Source organism: Calypte anna, chromosome 21 (assembly GCF_003957555.1).
Source record: "Calypte anna isolate BGI_N300 chromosome 21, bCalAnn1_v1.p, whole genome shotgun sequence".
Classification (NCBI taxonomy): Eukaryota; Metazoa; Chordata; class Aves; order Apodiformes; family Trochilidae; genus Calypte; species Calypte anna.
Window position 1 is genome coordinate 2,887,961 of NC_044266.1, and position 21,929 is coordinate 2,909,889.

At 43.0% G+C, this 21,929-nt stretch overlaps 2 protein-coding genes across 6 annotated transcripts in view; both read right to left on the reverse strand.

Moving 5' to 3' along the window:
• Positions 1-1,497: 1,497 nt before the first annotated feature.
• On the reverse strand, positions 1,498-13,211 carry PGD (phosphogluconate dehydrogenase). The gene is made up of 13 exons (XM_030463906.1): positions 13,120-13,211; positions 12,003-12,078; positions 11,382-11,561; positions 11,183-11,248; positions 10,018-10,136; positions 8,675-8,744; positions 8,172-8,306; positions 7,569-7,758; positions 4,983-5,113; positions 4,355-4,488; positions 3,895-3,994; positions 2,376-2,498; positions 1,498-1,797 (listed from the first exon to the last, which is right to left on the reverse strand). Exons 1-13 carry the CDS (start codon positions 13,125-13,127, stop codon positions 1,678-1,680), a joined length of 1,452 nt encoding a protein of 483 aa, XP_030319766.1. The 5' UTR covers positions 13,128-13,211; the 3' UTR covers positions 1,498-1,677.
• Positions 13,212-14,491: 1,280 nt separating this feature from the next.
• The window catches only part of KIF1B (kinesin family member 1B), an 84,911-nt gene continuing 77,473 nt past the window's right edge, over positions 14,492-21,929 (reverse strand). For all 5 annotated transcript variants that reach the window (XM_030463902.1, XM_030463904.1, XM_030463901.1 and 2 more), the window contains 4 exons: positions 21,323-21,472; positions 20,570-20,762; positions 19,886-20,004; positions 14,492-19,125 (listed from right to left, as the gene is read on the reverse strand). In XM_030463902.1, coding sequence (XP_030319762.1) covers positions 19,083-19,125; positions 19,886-20,004; positions 20,570-20,762; positions 21,323-21,472 — 505 coding nt within the window. In that variant the 3' untranslated portion in view covers positions 14,492-19,082. The remainder of the gene's footprint in view (positions 19,126-19,885; positions 20,005-20,569; positions 20,763-21,322; positions 21,473-21,929) is intronic.

The window sequence follows — 21,929 nt, forward strand, 5'->3', positions numbered from 1 at the left end:
CGCCATCTTGTGAGTCCCCGCCCCTCGGGAGCTCCGGGCCCCTCCCTCCGCGGTACCGGCCCGGGCAGCCCAGAACGCGGTACCGGCCCGGACCCACGCCCGCCTCGCTGCTGCTCGGGGTGTTTTATACCGGCGAGGAAATATGTCCCGCAGGGCTGGCAGCAGAAGCCGTAGCTGTGGGCATGGCCCGGTTGTAAGCGGTGCTGCCAGCACCCATCCGGTACCAACGCGGTACACGAGGGTTCTGGACCCAGCAGGACCACCGACGATCGCCCCTCGGGAATTAACGCGTAGGAACGGCGGAGAGCAAGGAGCAGCAACACGAGAGGTGTAAAGCAGCAGCGGCTGCTGTCCCATCCCCTCCCTCATCCCTCCGCGGGTCAGTGCAAGGAGAGCCCAAGAGGAACCCCGGACACACATTGCTGACCCTGAGGAGCTCTCAGCACAGCACAGTTCCTGACAGAACAGGTATTTTGTCAGCACTAATATCAGACCAAGCACTAAAACAGATTTGTGGGATTATCCCATTTCACCCCAAAACACAGCGCCTATGCACACAATGAACTGCAGAACTGTCCCTGCTGTCCATCACAGCTTCTAATAAACTTCTACTGCTGGAACACCAAATCCATAAATGCTGGGACAAATCCACCAAGAAGTTCACACCCCTCCTGTTACCACTGTTTCCTATAATTTGTCACACATTTCTTTCATGAAATCCCTAAATCTTACAACACGATTTGCAAAAAGTTGCATTAAATTGGAAGTAACCTGCAGAAACAAATGGAGCAAGAATCTAACACAAAATCAGTGCACAGCACAAACCTTAACACTTCAAAGGTTGTGAGGAAGAAAAAAAAAAAAAAGATACAGACAACCAGGTGAATTTTCAGAAGTCCTGAAGATGACTGACAGTGGGATTGCAGGAAGAGATACCAAATTGAGCCAAATTTGCATGCTACCTGCCTTGCTATCCATGGGAGGAGGAGGCAAAAAAAAGGAGAGACATGGGGAAAAGAGTGAAATCAACAGCTCAGCCAGCAGTTTATGCCAGAATTTAAAACTGGGAACAATAGTTGAAGGGAGAATGGCTTGGTGCCAGGAATATCAGTCAACACATTTGACCTGCATTGAAATTTCTCCATGATTTATCCCACCCTCCACCCTTTCTTAGAAAACAAACAGTGTGAAAAAAATTGTATAGAGGAACACCCAGAACTTAACCTCTAAGGACCACATTACTGCCTGTTATGAACAATGACAACCAAAAAAAGGCCTTTACCTCCCTGGAATCTTGTATAGCATTACTGTGCTGTCTGCCACTCTCCACATTAGCTGTTATTGAAATGCAGTCATCTTTATCTTGATCCCTATGAGTTTATGCACTATAATACAATAAAAATATTGTCATTTTAGAATGTATTCTATTAAATACTGCACAAAGACATTCCAGCCAGTTTTGGCCAGCAGCAGCAGAAAGAAAAAAACCTCAGTTTGTTTATAAGTAAGTTTATTTAGCTTTCTTTTATATCTATTGATATATTTGTATATGAAATATACCCACAAGTTATTACAAAAGTGTCCAAACACAGGTTCTAGCACAGTACAGTAAAAAGTGATATTCTAGGTAGAGTATCTGACAACTACAGTATCTGGGCCTCAAGAGGAATTATTTCTTTAGACATTATAGGCAGAAGAGGACACATTTCCCCCATGGCCTGTCCAGTTAGTATGGATAAACACACCTGGCTTCAATAGTAACTCGTATGTATGTGCACCAAAGTAATCACGTTGGGCCTAGAATAAGAACACACACACACAAGAGAGACACAGGAATATCAGTGGTAGAAGTTGCACCAACATAAACTGGACTATAGGAATACTACCAATAAGATCAGACTCCAGTATTGTAACCTTTCAAGTTCTTTTCTCATTATTAGCAAAATCATATTAGCCATGTACTAATATCTAGCAACTAAAAGTTCTGTAGAAATACAAGTATATTATTTCTGCTAGGTCCTAATCTAAAAAACAAGTTCACACATCCAAAGGCTCAAAGCTACTCAATTCTTCATTCCTTAGATAAAAGATACTTAATTCTTTATAAAGCATTTTGATTTAAATGTATCCCTACCCTTGTTTTGATGATGGAATAATAATAGATGCTGGGCACTGTCATATATTACCTCTGGTGTTCTTTATCCAGATATCTCATAGTATTTTTAGGGTTAACAGAATTACATTAGGCAATAAATGCCTTTATTGCTGGAGTGATCAGGACATACTGCCATCATGGCCTTTAGACCAGTACTTAAATAACCAAATGGTGGTATTTCAGAGGTCAGAAGATTTCCCATGCTATTACAGCCACCTACCTGAATCAAGTTAGCTGGCAGTACTTCATGCCTGTATCCATCATAAAATGAAAGTGCTGTAGTGAAGCAGGGCATAGGGATCCCAATCTGTACTCCAGTACTGATCACTCGTCGCCAGGAGTCCTGGGAGAGAGGGAAAGAGATTTTAAAAAAAAACAAAAACAAAACAGAATGAAACTTATCAGTGCTTGGTCATAGATATATGCAGGCATATGAGCTATTCTACTATACCAGCATGTGCAGCCTCATCTTATATGAAATTTAATGACCAACTCTGAGCAAATGCAGCAGTAGATTCCTGATTTTATATAGACAAGGTTAATCCAAAATCATGGCAAATTCCACACAACCAAACCACAGCCTCCATCAAGGATGCTGGTACTTCCACAGAAACACAGTGCATCCCAAAAGCATCAACACAGTGGGGAACACACTGAGCAAACACTGAGGCACTTTCAGGACCTCTCGTCAAGCACAAAGCCTGCTCAGGGGTGTAAGAGGTCAACACAACACTTCAAAGAGATGTGTGCATAATCCTCATTTCAGCTGTGTCTGTGATTTAGCAGCCTGCATGGAATATTCAGCCTTAGTTAAAAGAATTATTAATGATAATATATTACTTCTTTGCTGATCAGATAATCTGGCTTTAGTTTTGCCTGTCAACTCTGTCCAAATCAGGACAATGTTTGGACAGTCCTAGGTCTACTGAATGGCAGGTCTGCAACACTGTTCTTTGGTGCCACTGCAAACAGTGGTAATAGAACAGAGCTTTATACCCTGCACAGCTGAAATCCCAGTGCACAGCAGGCACAAGACACAGTGATGAGAATGTTCACTCAGTGTAGACATTTTTTCCTGACATTGTGGTTCTGAATTGCTGGATTCCTGCCTAAAGCTCCTCTGTCATAATAAAATGGAAAACATAAGTTTCAAAAGAACCAGGGCACAACCAGCACTCTATGTTTCTCTGCTCCTGTTTTTTCTATAGGCTGTCAGTACAAACTTTGCAGCATTACACAAGACCTTGGTTCATCACTTGCTGCATCTGGATGCTGATTTCTATGGTGCAACACCCTTTTTTTCTTCATTGATAACTAACATTCTCCAACTTCCTGAATGAAACAGAGACAAGAGGCATATGTAGGCCTTTTTTCCAAGGATAGGTCACTAACTCTAGTGTCTGGCAAAATTTCAATTTGGACCTCAGTAGATCCTGCCTTATCACAGTAACTTTCTTGTTCAATTTCAATCAGCTCCAACTGTGTAGCTTACTTTCTGTCCTGATCCTACAAGGCTGGGATATTCCACTCAGGAACTGTGCCTTGAAGCCCTAGGTGATGAATTCCTATACACATACACAATCCCAAAGAGCTAAAGGATTGTTTAAAGATTTTGGGGATCAAGGATGTTGTCTACCTTTTAATTTTTCAGTTTAAACACATTTGTGAAGGCAATTCTTGGGAAAGAAGCTGAGCAACTGGGAGCTATTGTTATTATGCTCCTTTCCTTGGAAACTCACCTGACAGTTTTCAACAGCTGTCTTAAAGAAATCATCCAACAGCAAGTTCTGCAGATCAGGGTTTCGATCAAAAGCATCTTTGATTTTCCCCAGGAACACACTAGGCAGAACACATGTAAACCAAGAATAAAATTCCACACCCTTCAACAAAAAGACCAGAATCTAAAACTTCAAAAGTGCCAAAATTGAGCTCAGCCAAGCTCAGATTCTGACCAATGAGAAAGATACAAACAAAAAGAAGACTGAAGAAAATCTGCAGCAGCTAAAACACCAGAAAATTGGCTTAATCTGGTAACCTTAGTGCCATCCTAAAAACAGCCTTTCAGTATCTTATCAACAAATTAACTCCATGGATTTTCCAAGAAATCCCTGACACTGGGCTTGTCAGTCTAGCACTGCATAAACCAAATTGCCTGTTCCTCTCTCCCCAGCAATTAAATGACCTCCTTATTTTAATTACCTCCTGATGATGCAGCCTCCCCTCCACATCAGTGCAATGCCACCATAATTCAGTGTCCAGCCAAATTCTTTTGCTGCTTGTCTCAGCAGCATGAAGCCTTGAGCATAGGAGATAATCTTGGAAGCATACAGGGCCTAAAGAGAGAAATTCACACTCCAGGTGAAGTCCCACAAAGCTGAATGAGAAACTACAGAGTACATACTTTACTTAGTCCTCATCAGGGTTGAATACAGTAGCCACATTCCAGCTATCTGGGAACCAAAATATCCTTTCCAGTTGTTGGAAAGTTTGGTCTCAACAGAGATCAAGTTATAAATCAAGAGCTATTATCCCTATTACAAAGCTTTTGGTGCTGAGTGGTGAAAAAGGTCCTGTGCATGAGTTATGACCTTTGCATCCCAGCTCGTTATCACTTCCCACTGTGCCTTGGACTCAGATTCCTCCAGGACTGCTCTTTGGTGAGGAAAGGAACTGGTTGCATTATGCATTACAGACCCCACTAGCAAATGCCCAAGGGGATAGCTGAAAGCAGGACTTAAAAGCCATGAAATGCAAACACAAGAGCAGGGGCTGAACCTGCTTTGACCTGCAGCTTTAACTTGGCACTCAGGCCAGCACAGTGACTCACCTGGCGTATGTCCTCCAGAAAGGCTTTCTTGTTCCCACTAAACTGAGTGGATTTAGGCCCCTCCAGCAGCTTACTGGCCTGTATCCTCTCATCCTTGAGGGAAGACAAGCATCGTGCAAACACAGCTTCACCTGGAAGTACAGCAGAAAAGGGTGGAAAATGAGAGAGCTCAGCATCACTGCTGAGGTCTGAGATAGTTGTCCTCAAGCACACAATGAGAGCAGCACTGAATGCTGAGCCCCAGGCATGATAAAACACAGGAATAGAGGTGTATAAATTAATTGTTTCAGCAGCATTGCTGAGGGACCAATCTGCCAGTCAGCATAACCATTGGGTAAATATTGACTGACACAGCTTTCAAATTATAAAGATTAAAAAAAAAATAAATCCACAAGTCATCTGTGTGAAAATTTCTCCTCAGGAACCTTTACCAGCTTTTGTTTTATTAATACCCTTTAAAATTTCTTATTAACTATAAAATACAGACAGTGCTGCACCTCAGACTAGTGACAGGCAAGCCTGAAGGTTTCACTAATTATTGATTCATGTTTTCTAGATGAAACAATGTTGCATAAGTTCCAGCTCACATTAACTAATGTCCTTTCAAATACACACATGAAAAAAAGAGCAATTAAAACCAAGAATAAATCAGCAGGTTAACTTCTCAGAGGAAATAAGCTTTATAAATTTGAAAGACACAGAACATGAGTATTCAGAAGCCCCTAAGAAAGTTTTATAACCACACTAAGCTGGTTACTAAATGTCATTTGCCAGGGCTAAGGAGTTAGCCAAGCAGTATCTTCAGGACCTAAAAAGAAAGCTTAAATGCCAATCTCTTGAGCTGGCTCAATTAATTCCTAATCATACTGCTTTAAGTTGTACTTATTTGCAACTATTGTTAAATTATAAAAAAATTCAAGTTTCCTTTCCAGGCTCTGATAGAAGGAAAGTAATCAAGTTTATTATTATAGTCTTCATAGTGAACTTCTCTGCCACCTTTTAATTGAGTCTTTAATTAAAAAAGAAACAAAACAATTTAACAAAAAACAAACCAAAAACCAAAAGCAAACAAACCCAAAACCCAAAAAACCCTCACAGCAACTGAACCAACCAAAAAGAAAATGAATGAGTAATGTTTTCACAAGATTCTGGATCCTACCAGCAGCAGGATTAACAGAGTGTATCAAAATCAGAACTGGCTCCTTTCCATTTCTGCAAAAACTTCCTTCTACTCTGGGGAGGAGAAGAGGGGGTGGAATCAGGGACAAGCAGGAATAGCATGACTCTGCTTTTACAGGCAGGAGTCTGCAAGTCATGCAGTAAAACCACACACAGAGCCACATTTGCACAAGGGCTGTTGCACATACTTCCCTATCAACTCCTTACCTAACAGAACTACCCTGGCACTGCAAGGGACTCATCAGGGAGTGTCTCCTCCACCCCTGATCTTTGTAAGAACCTCAGGCAGGAGCACATTAACAGCACCTGCTTGTAGGCTGCTGAACACAGGCTTTCCTATCTTTGAATACAACAGGACTTGAGCAACCATGGCAAAGGAAAACAGAGAGAGAGAAAGCACAAAAATGAAAACCAATCTGAGAGCAAAGAACCTGCTGAGTCAATTTATTTATTGTGCTGCAGAAGTATTACAACTCCTGTGTCATGATTCCACCAGAGGTCAGGTTAGACTGTTAGGTACATATGCCAGCAGTAAACTCTCATACTCCAGGGATATAATTCAAAGCAATTACAAAACACGTTTCCATCATCTTAAGTTTGGCTTTGGATCAGCAGCCTTATAACCACAAAACAAAAAACAGTGGCAGTCCAGTGTGAATAAAAAAATGCCACAATCAGCTGCTGTGGAAAACCAGCAGCCACCATCCCAGGGCAGCAGGCTGCTGCTCTTCCCAAAGAAATCTGCCTGAGCTCCTCAACCCATGATGCAGCCCAGCCCTTGTGTCCCTGTTCAGCTAAGTTACACTGAAGCACAGGAGCAGAAGGCTGAGGTAGACATCTGAAAAAGAATTCTTATGCTTTCAGAGAAGTCTAAGTATTTATCAAGCTGTGGTCAATTCCTTTTTTAAACCTTTTTAAGACTATGATAGAATTTGGAGTAGCAGATAAGGTGGATGATTACAGAGAGGAACATGGTATCAGTCTAACATGACACTTCTTGCACTTACATTCACCTGTCACCAAGTCACCACCAGCCCTGAGTGACAAAGACATGGTAACAATACTACTGACATTTGAGAAACAAGCAAAGGAGGTTTCTAAATTTTCAAGACAAAAGTTTACTATATAAAATTTTAAAATATGAAAACATATTGAAATTATAAATACAGAAAAAAACATCAAAAATATATATGTAAAAATTTTTTTTTTTCTAAAGGCCCAGGAAAGATAAACTATGGTGGTTCCCAAGGGTGAAGAGACTGCAGCAGCTACACCTAGAAAAGCCTCTTGTTCCAACCAAGCCCTAGTGTGGGCTCATTCCTGAGCTCCCTGTGTTACAGCATGCTCCTGACTGTGATGGGGCACATGCAGGCAGGAAAGATGAGGCCAGATCAATGAATCAGTTACCTATGAGTGTGACAGGGACTCCATACTCCAAGGCAGAAATGGCTGTCCACTTCCCTGTGCCTTTTTGTCCTGCACTGTCCTTGATCTTTGGGAGGAGGTAAGTGCCATCACTGTCTTTGAATTTGAGAATATTGGCTGTGATTTCAATCAGGAAAGAGTCCAGCTCTGTCTTATTCCATTCCTGAAATACCTGGAAGAAGAGAATGAGTGTGTGTGTATATATATGTACACATTATACACACAAATATACCATGATGGGCACTGAAGACAGGACACAGAACTGCTGACTTGTTTCTGTAAGGTTGTTGCAAGATTTGTCTGCTTGATTATAACAATGTTCTATCAGCTTTTCTCTGGCAAGATAATTCATATCTCTACACAAGTAGGTGGAGAGAACTCAGCTGCAGAATGGGAGAGTCTAGACAACATTTATAAAACTTCAGGTGTATTTGCTTCCTGCTCCCTGCCTCATTTGATGCTGAGGAACATTGTGCACTGCTCCTGGCAGAAGGCATGTCAGAAAATTAACTTTGTGCACACACAGCAGCTCTCCCCAAGCCCACCATGGCTCAAGAAGGCAAGGCACAAAAAACAAGAGATCACCTTTGACATCTCATCATGCTCCATGTTCAGCACATCTTTCATCAGATGATAGGCCTCACAGATCAGCTGCATATCTCCATATTCAATCCCATTGTGCACCATCTTCACAAAGTGTCCAGCACCCTCATCTCCTACCTGCCAGGAAACATCAAAAAATGCCATTAACAGCAGCACTGTCACCACTTGCAGTGTTTAACACATGCCCAGGGCTTCTTTCTGCCTGGAGGAAGGAAAGAAGGAAGGAATTGCAGGACTAACTGAACACACTGAGGGTCACAGATCCATTCAGCTCCCACAGTACATGACCCACCACAGAACTTTGTCTTTCCATTGTATGGGATAAGTTACAGGAAGTGGTAGATATGAATTTAATGCAGTCAGCCAGAAAACCAACCCACTGATGTCACTGGGTTTACTGAGAATAACTTCAGCATGAACTTCAGCAACCAAACTACCTAAGCAAGGCTCTAACCACAGGTTAAGGTTCGGTATCAAATATTTACCCAGTCACAACAAGGTTCCCCAGATCCCACTTTAGCAGCAATGCTTTGAAATATGGTCTTGATGTGAGGCCTGTGGGGAGAAACAATATGCCTCAGCAGAGGGGCAAAGGACACAGACACCACAAGAAAAAAAGCCACTGCTATGATGCATCCTTCTGTAACCTGCCAGAAGGCAGCTCGGGGCATGCTGGCAGGTTGATAACCCACCACACAGCAATGTCAAATAATATGTTTTTCCTCAGAACACTCTTTGTAAGAAATAGAGACCACCCATGTCATGCTTACTGCATTGTACAGAGAAGTTCAATGTCCCTAAAGGAGCCCAAATATTCTCTTCTCTGTTTTAGAACTGTGGGGAAGAGTCAGGTTACAGTACAGGCTGCAGCTGAAACAAAATCCCACTCTGTTCCACAGCCCCAAGAAAAATCCAGGGCCATCTAGAGAAGAAGGAAGGAGGGAAGAAACTCCAGAAATGCAACTCAGGATTTAATTATCTGCATTATTGCAGTCATCAGGAGCTTTTGTCACTGTCACGTGTAGTAAATTGCATGGCTAACACACAGCATGCCAGAAAGACAAGTCCAGAGCAACCTGCAGTGACTGCTGATCAAGGAGCATGAGTGGCACATGGGCTGCAGATGATCAGGCAGCAAATCACTGTTACACTGTTTCTGGCTTTCTACCATCGAATCTGAACAGGCTGAAACTGGTATAATTAACACAAAAGATGAGGACTTAAGAGATACTAAAGCCTTGGTAAAGCCTGGGCACATCTTTTCTTTCTATATTTACAGAAAGAACAAGCAAGCAGGGATAAAGCCTTGATATACTTGATAGACAGCAATTCACACTGAGTACAAAACAGCAGGGCAGCAAGGCACAAACTTGAAAACTTATTGAATAATTTGTACAAACATGTACTGAAGCCTCCTTTTATACTGTGTGGGACTGCAGGGATGTTTGCTGTTGCCTGTTTCATGGTTAACAGCTTTCCAAGTGCCACAAAAGAAAAATCACAATCAACATTTACTTCTAAAAAACTTAAGCAAAATGTTTTTTTCCCTTCATACACATTTCTCCCTTCAGATTTCTGTTGGTACTACTTCTGCCTGTCAATTGCTGAGGAAAAAAAAAATGCTCTTTTTCTGCCTGCCATTAGAGCTCAGCACTGCCCTGTGACCCCAGCTAGGTTGAGAAATCCAGAGCCTTGAGGAAGCGAGATGGCAAAATATCTTGTTCTCTCCACACCCACGCCCTCCTCCCTCCCTCCCTCAGCTCTCAGTGTGAATAGAAGACAATTGTTGCAGACCATTCTAAAGAAGAATAAAGCATCCCATGCTCACCAGGCTTCTTTGGCTCCTCCTGGCATGAGTGAAGGGCCATATCTGGCACCCTCCTCCCCACCACTAACGCCGCTCCCAACAAACAAGATGCCCTTTTCCTGCAGCTCCTTGCAACGTCTCTGGAACAAAGAGCAGAGCAGCTTTATTTCATTTCCCCCAGTGCCAGAGCCTGGCAAACAGAGGTTAGAAACCCAGAATGAAAAATAGCTTTTCAGTTCTGCTCTGTACATGCCTGAAGACAACTTTTGAGAAAGCCTGTGCACACATCCAAGTGAATGTTGGGAAACTTCCTGTTGCTTTGACACAGAGCTTTGCAAAGAGATGCTGTGTGTGTGCAACAAGGTGGGGGAAGCAGATTAAGCCCAAGGTGGAGCTGCTGAGTTCACTGTGCAGTACACAGACATCTATGAGGGGCACTAATTCCCTCTGAGAGGGAAAGAAGCACAGGCTGAGATTCCTCAGGGGAGATACAAGCTCCCTATATAATACCCCTTGTTTAGAACCTGCTTTTTGCTCTGCCATGGCCAGCTCACTGATCCAAGATGAGGGTGCCAAAGCAGAAAGCCTAATACCAGGCTCTCCTATTAAGATTCAGAAGTGTGAAGCATTTTCATGTCAGCTTCCCAGATGTGCTGAAGTATCTTCTATAGTTACAGCCCAATCAAAAGCAGTTGTTTTTTTGTGGGGTTTGTGTGTTTGTTTGTAGTGTTCTGTTTTATTTTTCAAGTTTGTAATGAAAACAGCAGAGAAATTATCTCAGACAGCCAAGCCAGCAGTACTGTCTAACTGGATTTTCCTGTGGTCATGTAGGATTGCAATATAAAAACAAACCTATAAATATCCTTACATTTTCAAATCTCCCTGAAAACTCTTCAAGATTGTTACAGAAAATTTCCTAAAGACCTTCAGTCTCTAGAAGATGTAAATAAATATATTCTGTGATCATTTAGGCAACTTCCACAGAAATATACTCACAAAACAGCCCTTAATTACTGCAACAATTGGTTTTTAATAGGCTGCATGATCGAGTTTCACAGAGATAACTCAGTTTGGCCTTCCCTGAGCAGAAGGGTGAATACATCCTATTGACTGCCTATTCTGGTGATCAGAGGAGACAGATTCCTATGTATTTTATTCTTCCCCTTTGGGCAGAAAACAGACTTACCGTGGTATCTCTATACTCAGAATTCCCACCATCAATGATGATGTCTCCAGTCTCCAGCAAGGGCACCTGTCAAAAAGAAATCAACATTTTGCTTTTTTTCATGCATTCAAATCATTAATGATGAATAAGTGAGGTGTCGCAGAGGCACCTTCTCCAAAAGACAGCAGAAAGTCAGAGGTAAAAGGAATGTTTGCCTCACCAACTTATTGATGAAGTCATCCACTGCACTTCCGGCCTTCACCAGCAAGATGATGCGCCGGGGCTTCTTCAGCTTAGAGACCATCTCCTCCAGACTGTGAGCACCAATCACTTTGGTACCTTTGGCCTCATTGGCCAGAAAGTCATCCACTTTGGAAACTGTCCTGTTAAAAGCACAAACCTGAGGGGAGAAGAAAACACATCAAGCAAAGCTGCCAACAGGAAAGTTACTTCAACTCAGACTACAATTTATATAAGCAGGTGCAACATCACATGCTCTCCCACTTCCACCTTCCCTAAAGACACAACACAGGGGTGAAACTGTAGCACGGCTTTGCAAGTGCTTGGGCAATGTGCAGTTAATGACCAAGCCCAAAGCAAACTTGAGGGGAAAAAAAAGAAATTACACCTAACTAACACATCAGGTGGCCAGCTAAGTACAGGCATGCACTGCTGGTTTTCTCTGGCAACAGGACAAAGGGCAGCTGAAGTTGTAACTAAAAGGAGGAAACAACACCCATTAAATCATCAGAAGAAAAAAAAAAAACCAACACAAAACCACAAAATGCTCAGGTTCAGTTCCAGGTGTTAGTGAGACTGAACAATGCTGTCCTGTGCTTACCACAAAGCCATGATCATCCATGTTCAAAATAAGGTTTTGACCCATCACGGCCAGTCCAATCAAAGCAATGTCAGCTCTGGAATGGGGAAGCACAAAAATGCCAAGTAAGTCTCATTTGCAGTGATCTGGCAGGAGCACCCATACCCTGGGTCAGGCTCTGCTCATTTTGTCACCTGCTAGGCCAGCCCACCCCATTCTAACAAACGCTGTAGCACAGGTTCTGAAGTGATTCTCTTGGCCATTATAGCCCAGAGGCCCTGCTGGCTCCCAGACAGTCCAGCAGATGAACTCACAGCATATTCAAAGTTGCCAAAATTACTTTCGAGCATGTGAGACACAGCTGGTGAGAACAGCAAGGGGTCTGTAACGATGGAGGAGGCTGGGAGCAAAGTGAGCAGCTCTGATCTGTCACTGGGGGATCTGTCACAGCTCCACATTTAACAGATGCTGCACTACAAGATCACAGCTCCACACTACACATTTTAGTTTTTTTACTTCAGCAACTCGAACTGTCTCAGATTTAGGGTGAGCGAAGGAAAAGCATGAAAGGCAATATTCTGCAGAGGCTGCTCCATTCCCCTTCAAGGGAGACCCAACCTGTTTCTGTTCCTCGGGTCCGGAGCCACTTCCCTGCTCCTCAGCCGTGACTCCAGAACTGATCGCTCCCAGATGTTGTTCAAAAAGCCTCCACAACCCGGCTCAGCCTCCTCGCTGCTCCCTCAGCCGCCACAGAACCGGGACAAACCAACCCGCTCCGCCGGCAAGAGGGCCCCGTCCTCTCCTTCCTTCTCCTTTCCAGACACACAGCGGAACCGCCCAGGCGGCACCGGACCGAACCCCCCACCCACCACACCATTCCCCCGACAAACTTCGTTTTGCAGCAAACCCTTTAAGCAGAGACCAGAGAGGCTCCCGCCGCCCCTCAGCCCCCTCAGCGCTCAGGCTCTGCAAGGCCTCTCCCGGCAGCGGGGGCGGGGGGGCAAGCCCCGCTTCTCACACCGCCACCAACCGGTTCCGGCGCTGCCCCCACCCCCTCAGGAGCCCATGCTGAGCCCATGCCGAACCCCTTCCCGCTGAGGGTGCCACCCGGAGCCCGCAGCCCGGTGCCCGCACTCACTGAGCCATCGCTGCGGCGCTGAGGGAGCTGCGGGCGCTGCCGTCTCCCGGGGCTCGGCCTCTGCCCGCCGCCCTCAGCCGCGCGGGAGGGGCGGGGCGGGGGTAGGCAGAGGACGTCCATTGGCTGATGCAGAAAGCCCCGCCCCCCGCCCATGGGCTGATGGCGCGGAGGCCACGCCCCCTGCGAGGGGCCGCGCACGGAGCCTGCGCCGGTACCGGCGGGGAGGGAGACGGAACCGGGGCGGGGGGAGCGGTGAAACGGGAGGGTCCTGAGGTCTGATCCGGGGCTGTGTCCCCGAAACCCCGCTGCGGAACGGCCATCTCCATCCCCACGCGGGGCGACGGCAGCATCTGGCCCTGGGACTGCCCCGAACTGCGGATTTTGTCCTTTCTTTGGTTACACAGAATTCATTAAATGCAGCTCTGGCACCTCCCCGGGTGCAGTCACTGCCTCAGGTGCCACAGCTGGGAGTTTGGGGTGTCCTAGGATTCGGGCAAAGGCACCCATGGGCCGGCACTGGGGTGTGGAAAGGTGTGGGAGAAGAACACGAGATTCCTACCCCTGCCCCACAGCCAGGTGTACCAGAGAGACAAATCTGCCTTTAAACCATGTCTGGTTTCTATTAAAACACATTCTAAATGTCAGGTCTGGTGGCAAACAGACGTGGCAAGCTTTTGGTCCACCTTACTTTTGGGCACTGAGTGAATCTGAAAGTAAAACAGCAAGCAGCTGCTCAGAAGCATTAAACACTGTCTGAAGACCAACCAGAAATTAACAGGTTTTTTCCAAGAGCCTAACTGAGAAAAAAAATAAGGCAACAGCTCCAGCCAGCAGCCTAGGAAAAGTATTTTTCCATTATACAAAACTTACTATTATGAGAGGTGTTTGACAGCAACCAGCAGCCTATTTTTGTAGGGTTTAAATGCCCTGGGAATGCCCTGGCTAAGTCCCCTCACTGTGACTTAACAGCTACGAAGAGCTTTCCACTTCCAGACCAAGAGGAGAAGGATCCCTCACACCTCCTTGTGCACAGAGCTGGTGCCTCGTGCTTTGCTGTGGCTGGATTTCACACTGTCACTTTGAACTGTCCCCCCCAGATAAGCCAGTTCAATACCAGCAGCACTATAATACTCATATTTTATCTTTCAAGAAAAAAACCTTTTGAAAGCATCAAAAAAAATCCTTAGAAATGCTGTGAAACCCAAAGGGAAAAGGATGAGGAAGGAGGGGAAGGGCCTTCTCACCTTTCTCAAGAACCACCACCTCAAATTTCTTTTCCTGAGAGCACAAGTTATTCAAGACAGGGTTTGAAGACAGGTAATCAATGTAAGATACTTGTAATTAAACCATAATAAAAGGAAAACACATCATGTCTGCTAATGCACTGGTTGTACCTTTATTGTTTCACCTCGTTCACTAACAACTCAGTGGTGCAAGGTTACCATACACAGTTAGATATCTGCATTGCACACCTAAGGCTATACAGCAAATGGATCAGAATTAGTACAAATACATGAACTATATTTACATTTTGTATACTCAAGCTCCAAATATCGGATATATTTACAAAATAAAATAAGAAAATGAAAACCTGAAATCAATGTACAGTGTTGCTGATACACTCCTTCACTGGGATGAAATCAGTTTGCAAAGAGATTTGTTCAAGAAGGCCACTTATACAGCAGATACCTTGTATACCTTGTGTACAGAGATTAAAACAGGGAAATGGGGACTGCAATTAAAAAATAAAAATAAAAATAGCATGTATTTGAGTGCAACAGCATGTCTAATGGCCAAATTCAAGAACTGTAATCAACTGCACATGAAGTATGAACAAACAAGAGTGGGAAATAAAGAACTGATCCTGGGAAGTGCTGATCATCCAATTCTCCCTCTGCTTCCAGACAAGCAAGAGGTAGCTCAGTGCTGCTCAGGATCAGGCCATTCACTTGGCAACATTAAGAAGACTCATGGCCTTCACCCCCTCAGTTTTCTGAATACACAGCTGACCTTGTAAAATTTTAAAAACTGTTCCAAAATAGGATTGGACACCACCATCTGGTTAGTGCTGGACTAGTTGTGATTTCAGATCCTTAGAACGCATAAATGGCCTTCTGAACAAAAACAAAACAAAAAAAAAGTCAATCCTGTTCTTGAACAGCTGATGCTTTTTAAAGAAGGAAGCACAAAATTAATACATTCCTGCTACATACAGTACAGTTCAGACCACATATTGGGGTTGTGAACCACAAGGGAGAGATGCAACACACGCATGGTAGAGACCCCTTGGAAAGTCCATCCAGCAACCCACTCCAGAACAGCAGCATCACTTTCCTGCCCTCCAGCAGCTGCCCAACAGCTGCATCTGCAACAAAACCACCCAGCACAGGATGAACTAACACAAACCAAAGCTCTGCAAGAGTACCAGAAAGATGCATATGCATAGGCAGTATTAGTTGATTGTATAGTACCAATGGGTGTTATACCAAAGCTAATCCTCTTAGCTAGTGTGCAAATAATTACAGATGTATAAATATACAATACATTACATAAAATGAAATCCCTGTAAATTAGATAACAAGCAGCAAAATGTAAAGTCTTTGCTTTGAAGTATGTTGCTAACCAGTAATAAGGACTATTAGACACTGACTGGGAAAAAAAATCCTTTCTCAGTGTTTTGGAATATTCCCTTCCCTTCTTCATCCCAGAATATTAGAATTTTCTTTAAAAAGGTACTTAAAGTGCATCTCTAAAATACAGTATTGGAGATATAGTTTAGCTTTAAAATATCCAGGAAGCTTCACCTCCAATGACATGGTTTTCAATGGACAAAAAAGGTCATTTTTTCTCCTTCCTTTTAGTGAGGAACACAAAAAAACCCAAACTACAGCACAGTTTCACTCTCATTCTTTCCAACAAATCCCTACTGAGTTTACTACCAGTGCATATGCTCAGTGGGCTGGCAGACCCCCAGCATAATGCCTGAGTCCCAGGAGCTGGCTGACTCCAGGGCTCCACACACACACAGCAGGTAACCAGGAGTGGGTTTTTAAATGTCAAAAGAAGGCAGCTTAGCACATTTTTCCCTTTTTGCTCCGTTTTTAAAAATAAATCTCTAACATGTTGGGCTAGATCAAAAAAAGCTTTAAAGTGAATGGAAATCCACTTTTATTTTTTGCTCTGTTAGCTTAAAAAAAAAAACCAACCCAAACCTGAACTGATTTTATTCCAGTTTTAAGTAGGGAAATTGGTATTTCAAGCTAGGCTTCAGGAACTTGTGAAAAACTGAAGCTGTGTGGCTTCATGTCAGACCTGAAAATCACAATGCTCATTTCAGTTCCACAGAAGAAGAATGGATTTTGTCACAGATTCTGTGCCTTAAGAGACACGGATGCTTAGAAATAGAATTTTGCTCTTCTGATGAACTGTGCAATAGACATCAGGTTGTCAGAAGCTGCTTGCAGTCTTTAGATAGAAGAGAACATTTACACAACACAGCTGTAGCATTTCCAGCTCTGTATTTTTAAGCATCTGTCTCTTCCTGCTTTTAAAGGAAGATCCCTTAATCATGTTTTTATGCAATGCCTATATCCCTTTAGTTAATTTTCAGGCTTATCCAAAGCAAAGACTTAGCAAACTAGTTTTCTTCTAGTTAAAAAGACAAAGATAAAAATGAAAATGCTCTCAGTGTGTCACAAAATACCCCCACCTAAACTCCTACTCCTCCTCAGACTGGTTACACTTTCATTATAAATGGTGCTGATGGCAGCAACAACTTAGTGCTTAAAATTAGCTTAATTCTTGAAATCAGCTTAGCTCCAGCCTGGGGAGCCCTCCTGCAGCACGAGCACTCTGATCCACACACTGGAAGTGCATTGACATCCATTGCATAACAAAGGAATATAATCACTGTGTTAAGAGTCACAAACAATTAAACAAGACAAAAACAGGAGAGAAAAACAAAACAAAACAAAAAACCACCCTTACTGTGCTCCTGGGTCCCCAGGATACTCCCCCACCCTGGCTTCCAGTTCTGAAATAAACTTGAGGACCACAGGAGATCCTTGAGTACTCTTTCAAAGTATATAAAGATACGTCCTAGTAAGTGTCAGACTCCATCTCCCTGCTCCTTTGCCAACCATGCTTTTAGGTCACTTTACTGAAGAATGAAAACCCCACAAAGTTAAAAAAAATTGCTCAACTGATGCCAGTCCCACTGACACCTTTGAGCACAGAATGTCCAGTGCACAGCATGACCTGCTGGTGAGTGAGCTGAACCAAAAAGACCTTCTTGAGATGGAGTGTGTCTACATGTGCCTACTGTAACAGTGGAACAAACCCTTTTACCTCTCCCTTGAGAGGTCAGAACCTTAGGATGGAATTCCTGAACACTCCCTGGGACCACAGTTAATCCTATCCGTGCCCAAGCTAAGTCAAGTATAGCACAGCAGTCTGAAACCTGGTAAAAGAAAACACCCCCTACCCCCTGTAATCCTAACGAAGAAAGATGAGTAAGGAAATTCATTCTACTTTCCTGTCTTGGGGCAAGGACCAAAACTTTGGCCATAAAGAGAACTTAGGTGGTGGGTAAAGAACTAACTCCACCCAACTGATCTCCAGGAAGCCAATTAGTACACTGACCAGAGTCTACTTGATCCATCCTCCAGAAGGGTTTAATTCTAAAGTTAAAACTAACTAGGGGGTTTTAGCTGATTAAAATTGTAGCAGGGAAATTAGGAGACATTCAACAGCTATTCCATGAGGAGGTGGAAGTGGCCTGCTGTTCCCTGGAGAACAGTGCCAGTCTGGGGCTAGAAAGTATTTGTGGACAAAGGATGCATTGCCCATGAAGAGATGGGATGTCATCTGGGTGTTACACAGAAGGGATGCTTGCACAAGGCCTTTCAGAGTGATGCTGTAGAGCACACACCAGAGGCAACCGTGAATCTCTTCCAAGTGAGGTGGGAACTGTCACTACAGGAACTCGGAGATCAGGACTAAAAGCAGTAAGAGGAGCTACTGCCCTCCCGTGGTGATGGTTTCACTCACCACTCTCCATCTGTCAAATATGAGTCTGAGGAGACAAAACTTCAGGGATTATACTTAATATTTCTGTGTTGAGGTTTATTTTTCCTCACATTAGCACAAGTTCCTTCTCCTCAGCTCCGTTCAGAGGCAGAGGACTGAGTGTTAATGTTTTGGGAAAGAGAAAGCCAATCACTGTTCACCTGCAACCCTGCAGCAAGAATTTAAAGGAGGATTATTCTAACCAGCCCCTCTGAGCTTGTTCCCTATCTTTTTCCAGCTCATGCCTTAGCCTGTTGGACCCTGGAAACTCAAAAGCTTTTACCAAGTCCAAAACCCAGCCTGTCCAGATAGATTTGTCCAATATCAGCTTTACAACAGACTTTAAATTAGCAGCTGGATTCAGAAAGCCTGAGGAGCTATTGCAGCAGTTCCTGGCTGGGTAATGTCTACATAGAAGAATTTATCTTTCCCTGGCATTAGAACTTTGCCCTGAGGGAACCAAGGACTACTGCCAAGTCACAAACTGAATGAAAAACCTGCAGCAGTCTAGACGGACAACAATGGACAGTGGGACAGACACCAAAAGGTCAGTTGGAATGGGAAAACAATTGTTATAAGAAAAAATAAATACCTTTTTTTTTTCTTTTTAGTCGTGCATAATCACTTGAATTTTTTTTTTTATATTATATTTTTTGTCTTTCTCTTTTTTTGTTTGTCCACATGCTACTAGTAGGATTCTCGGCACAAGTGAAAAGAAACAAGGTAGGGTTAAGAATACCTAGAAAATGTGCTGAAGGAGTTGGGAAGGTAGGGGAGGTTAAGCCACAGGATTACATACAAGAGAAACTGTCAAGAATCACAAAGATAAAATGAGAGGTAACACTTCATCTATCAGAAGGTGAGTTAGGGAGAACAGATGAGAACATTACATGGACTCAGTACTTCAGCTGGCCCGTGCGTCTTCGAGCCAGTTTTGACCTGCACAAGAGAGAAGGAAAAAAAGTATTTGTTGAATTCTGGAACTTTATTTCTCTTCCCTCCCCAGAGTGTGTACACCTCTTTTTATAAACCCTTTTGTACAGTCCTAGTTTATTTCACACATTTAGAAAGTAAAATGTGTTGAGGGCTATAATAAGAATGACTGCTCACTCTTCTGCTGCACTCCTTTAAAGAAAGACAGGAGCTTTAAGGACTGCACTGCTAAGAAATTATTTGACACAGTACAGTAATAGCTTAGTTTTTATTTTTTTTGTACTGAAAGGAAGAGCTACCGCAGTGTAGTAAGATATTCCCAGCAAGCAGTGAATATCTGTGACATGTATTAAAGGGAAGGCTTCTAGAGTTCAAAAAAGAAATGAGGATTTCTTCTTTAGCTCACTATCAAGAGGATGAAAAGCCAGTCTAGATCTGTCTCCACAGAGGCAGTAAGAAGCTTTATAGATTTGTAAAATAGTTATACAATAGCTATACATTTGTGGTCTCCAAATGTAGTATTGCACAAAGAGTACAAGGTGTTCACAATGAGGATACACCTGTTAAGATCAAAGCAGCAGCCACTGCATTTCCTGAAACAAAGAGCTTGTTCGATTTTTTTTTTTTCCCTTGCTTGCTTACCTTCCTCCCTCCCCCCCAGTTCCCACATCTAGCCAAATTCTACAAGAAAAGATTAAATTCTGCAACAAAATATCTCACTATCTTTCTGCTTTGCAGAACTGCCTGCCCAGGAGCTGCCTCTTACCGTATTGTGCCAGCAAGAAGTGGATTGAAGGCATATAACCAGTCATTCATGTCCTTGTCATTGATGGCCTGGAGCAGGACCCCACGGTGCTTTGTGCAGACACCAAAGGTGTTGGGTGTCTGGAACATAAAGGAAAAATTAAAATACTGAAGTGCAGAAGCACAGAAGTTGATGCATGATTCCTCTCTGAGAAAGAGTCTGCAAACTCCTAAAATCACAAGACCATTTAAGTTGAACTGGTCATTTTCAGGATATTATTAGTCAGTCAAATGGGATATTTTATACAAAATAAGAGTATAGGGCTTTAAGAGCTGCTGAGATGGACCAGCAAAGTTAATCTGATTCCTTGGAGGGTGTTTGTGGTGTTTGATTTTTTTAAACAAGGAAACACAGCTCCAAAGCACCACACAAAGGAGACTACAAAAATCAAATACACAGGGTGATGGTACCAATATAAAGTCATAAAAGCAAATAAAATATCTAATAACAGCCACTTAGTGTGTCTTGTACATCTGCATCCAAAAACCAACTGGGAACTTTGTAGCAGAATCATTAAATGCCACATTTCTCCAACACACAGACCCATTTTTCCTGTCCCAGAGATGGCACAAAGCATGTTATGGATGCACTGTAACCTGTAAATTCCTGCTCTATGTGTAAAGAAGCAATAGCTCTCAGACTCACCTTTACCATTGCCTGCTGATCCTCACTGTATTCCACCTGAGCTGTGGATAAATTTATGATTCCTCTTTCTACAGGATCTTTGTCACTGTTGTAAATAAAAACGTAGGGGCGGCGAACCACCACAAAGTGCTTGGCCCAGGAACTGGAGAGAGGCTCCTTGAAGTGGAGGTAACCTTTCTTTGAGACCACAGAGCTGGAAAAAAAACCAAAACAAAACAAGATAAACCAGAATGCATTTTCCCTTAAATAAGGCACCTACTGAGCATCCCTGTGTCCTGGTTTGGGCCAGGTTAAAGGTAATTTTCTGACTTGTAGTTTTGCTTTCAGCTAAGTCTCTTGGTAGTTGCAAAACACTGTGTAAGACACTTAGTTCTTAATATGTTTTATAACAAACTTCTATATCAAGCTGAATTTTGTCTTCAAGAAGTACAGAAAAGTCTGACAGAAACAAGGCCCCACAAAGATCTCTACTTCAATGAACTTGGTGGCTTTGATGATAACTGAGATCATAGTCACTAGAAATCCTGGTCATTAAGCAGATGCAGGGAATGAATGCTGCAGAGATTAAATATCAACACAGCTCTCATCAAACCTACCATTCCATCATACAAAAATGCCAGAACACAGAACTCTCCAGTTCTGCTATCACCCATTTAATTTATCTTCCTCAAATGGGGCAAAGGAACCACAAATCTCAGAAAGCCCATGTGACAGCTCTGAGGAGCCAGGACCACACCACCACAGAAAACCCACCCTGGTCTGATTTCTTCAATATCAGGAACAAGATTTAGGAATTCATTCTTTCCAGCTCTGGCAAGATAAGAAGTTTCCACTGCAGGAATTATCTGGAACTGTTCCACTTCATGACAGGGACTGGAGGCACGAGAATTTGCTTCTGGAGTCCTTAAAAAAAAATGTGGAGAAAGAGCAGTAAATTAAAACAAGCCAACTGAAAGCCAATGGAGTTTAAAGTGCATCAACAGCCCAGCCTGCCTTACAAGTTTCATTCTGCAGTTTAGATGTTGTGTATGAGATTGGGATCTTTTTGTAAAATAAACATTTCCCTTGAAATCTGAAGAATAAAACTTAAAATAACTGCTAATTAAGTTGCTTCTCCACTACTTAAACTGAGAAGACACAAATTACATATCTTTCACTGACTAGTTATTCCAAATTTAATCAAAAAATCTTTTATAGAAAAGAAAAAGAAGACACTTCAAAAGAACAAAACAGGAAAAATAAGTGTGCAGACTGATTGGAAAAAGTAAGGGAAAGGTGGCTGGACAAAGGAGTCTGGAAGTAGGGAAAAAGAAGAAAGGGGGAGGAGAGCAAAGAGATTTCTAAGCACTGAGTAGTCATG

Bases quoted from the DNA above. Each gene is read 5' to 3' on its own strand.
- PGD (XM_030463906.1), bottom strand. The intron at 11,249-11,381 runs GTGAGGCAAACA...TCTTTTTGACAG, and splicing joins ATGACTTCATCAATAAGTTG to GTGCCCTTGCTGGAGACTGG. The intron at 4,489-4,982 runs GTGAGTCACTGT...TTCTCTCTTTAG, and splicing joins TTCTGGAGGACATACGCCAG to GCCCTGTATGCTTCCAAGAT.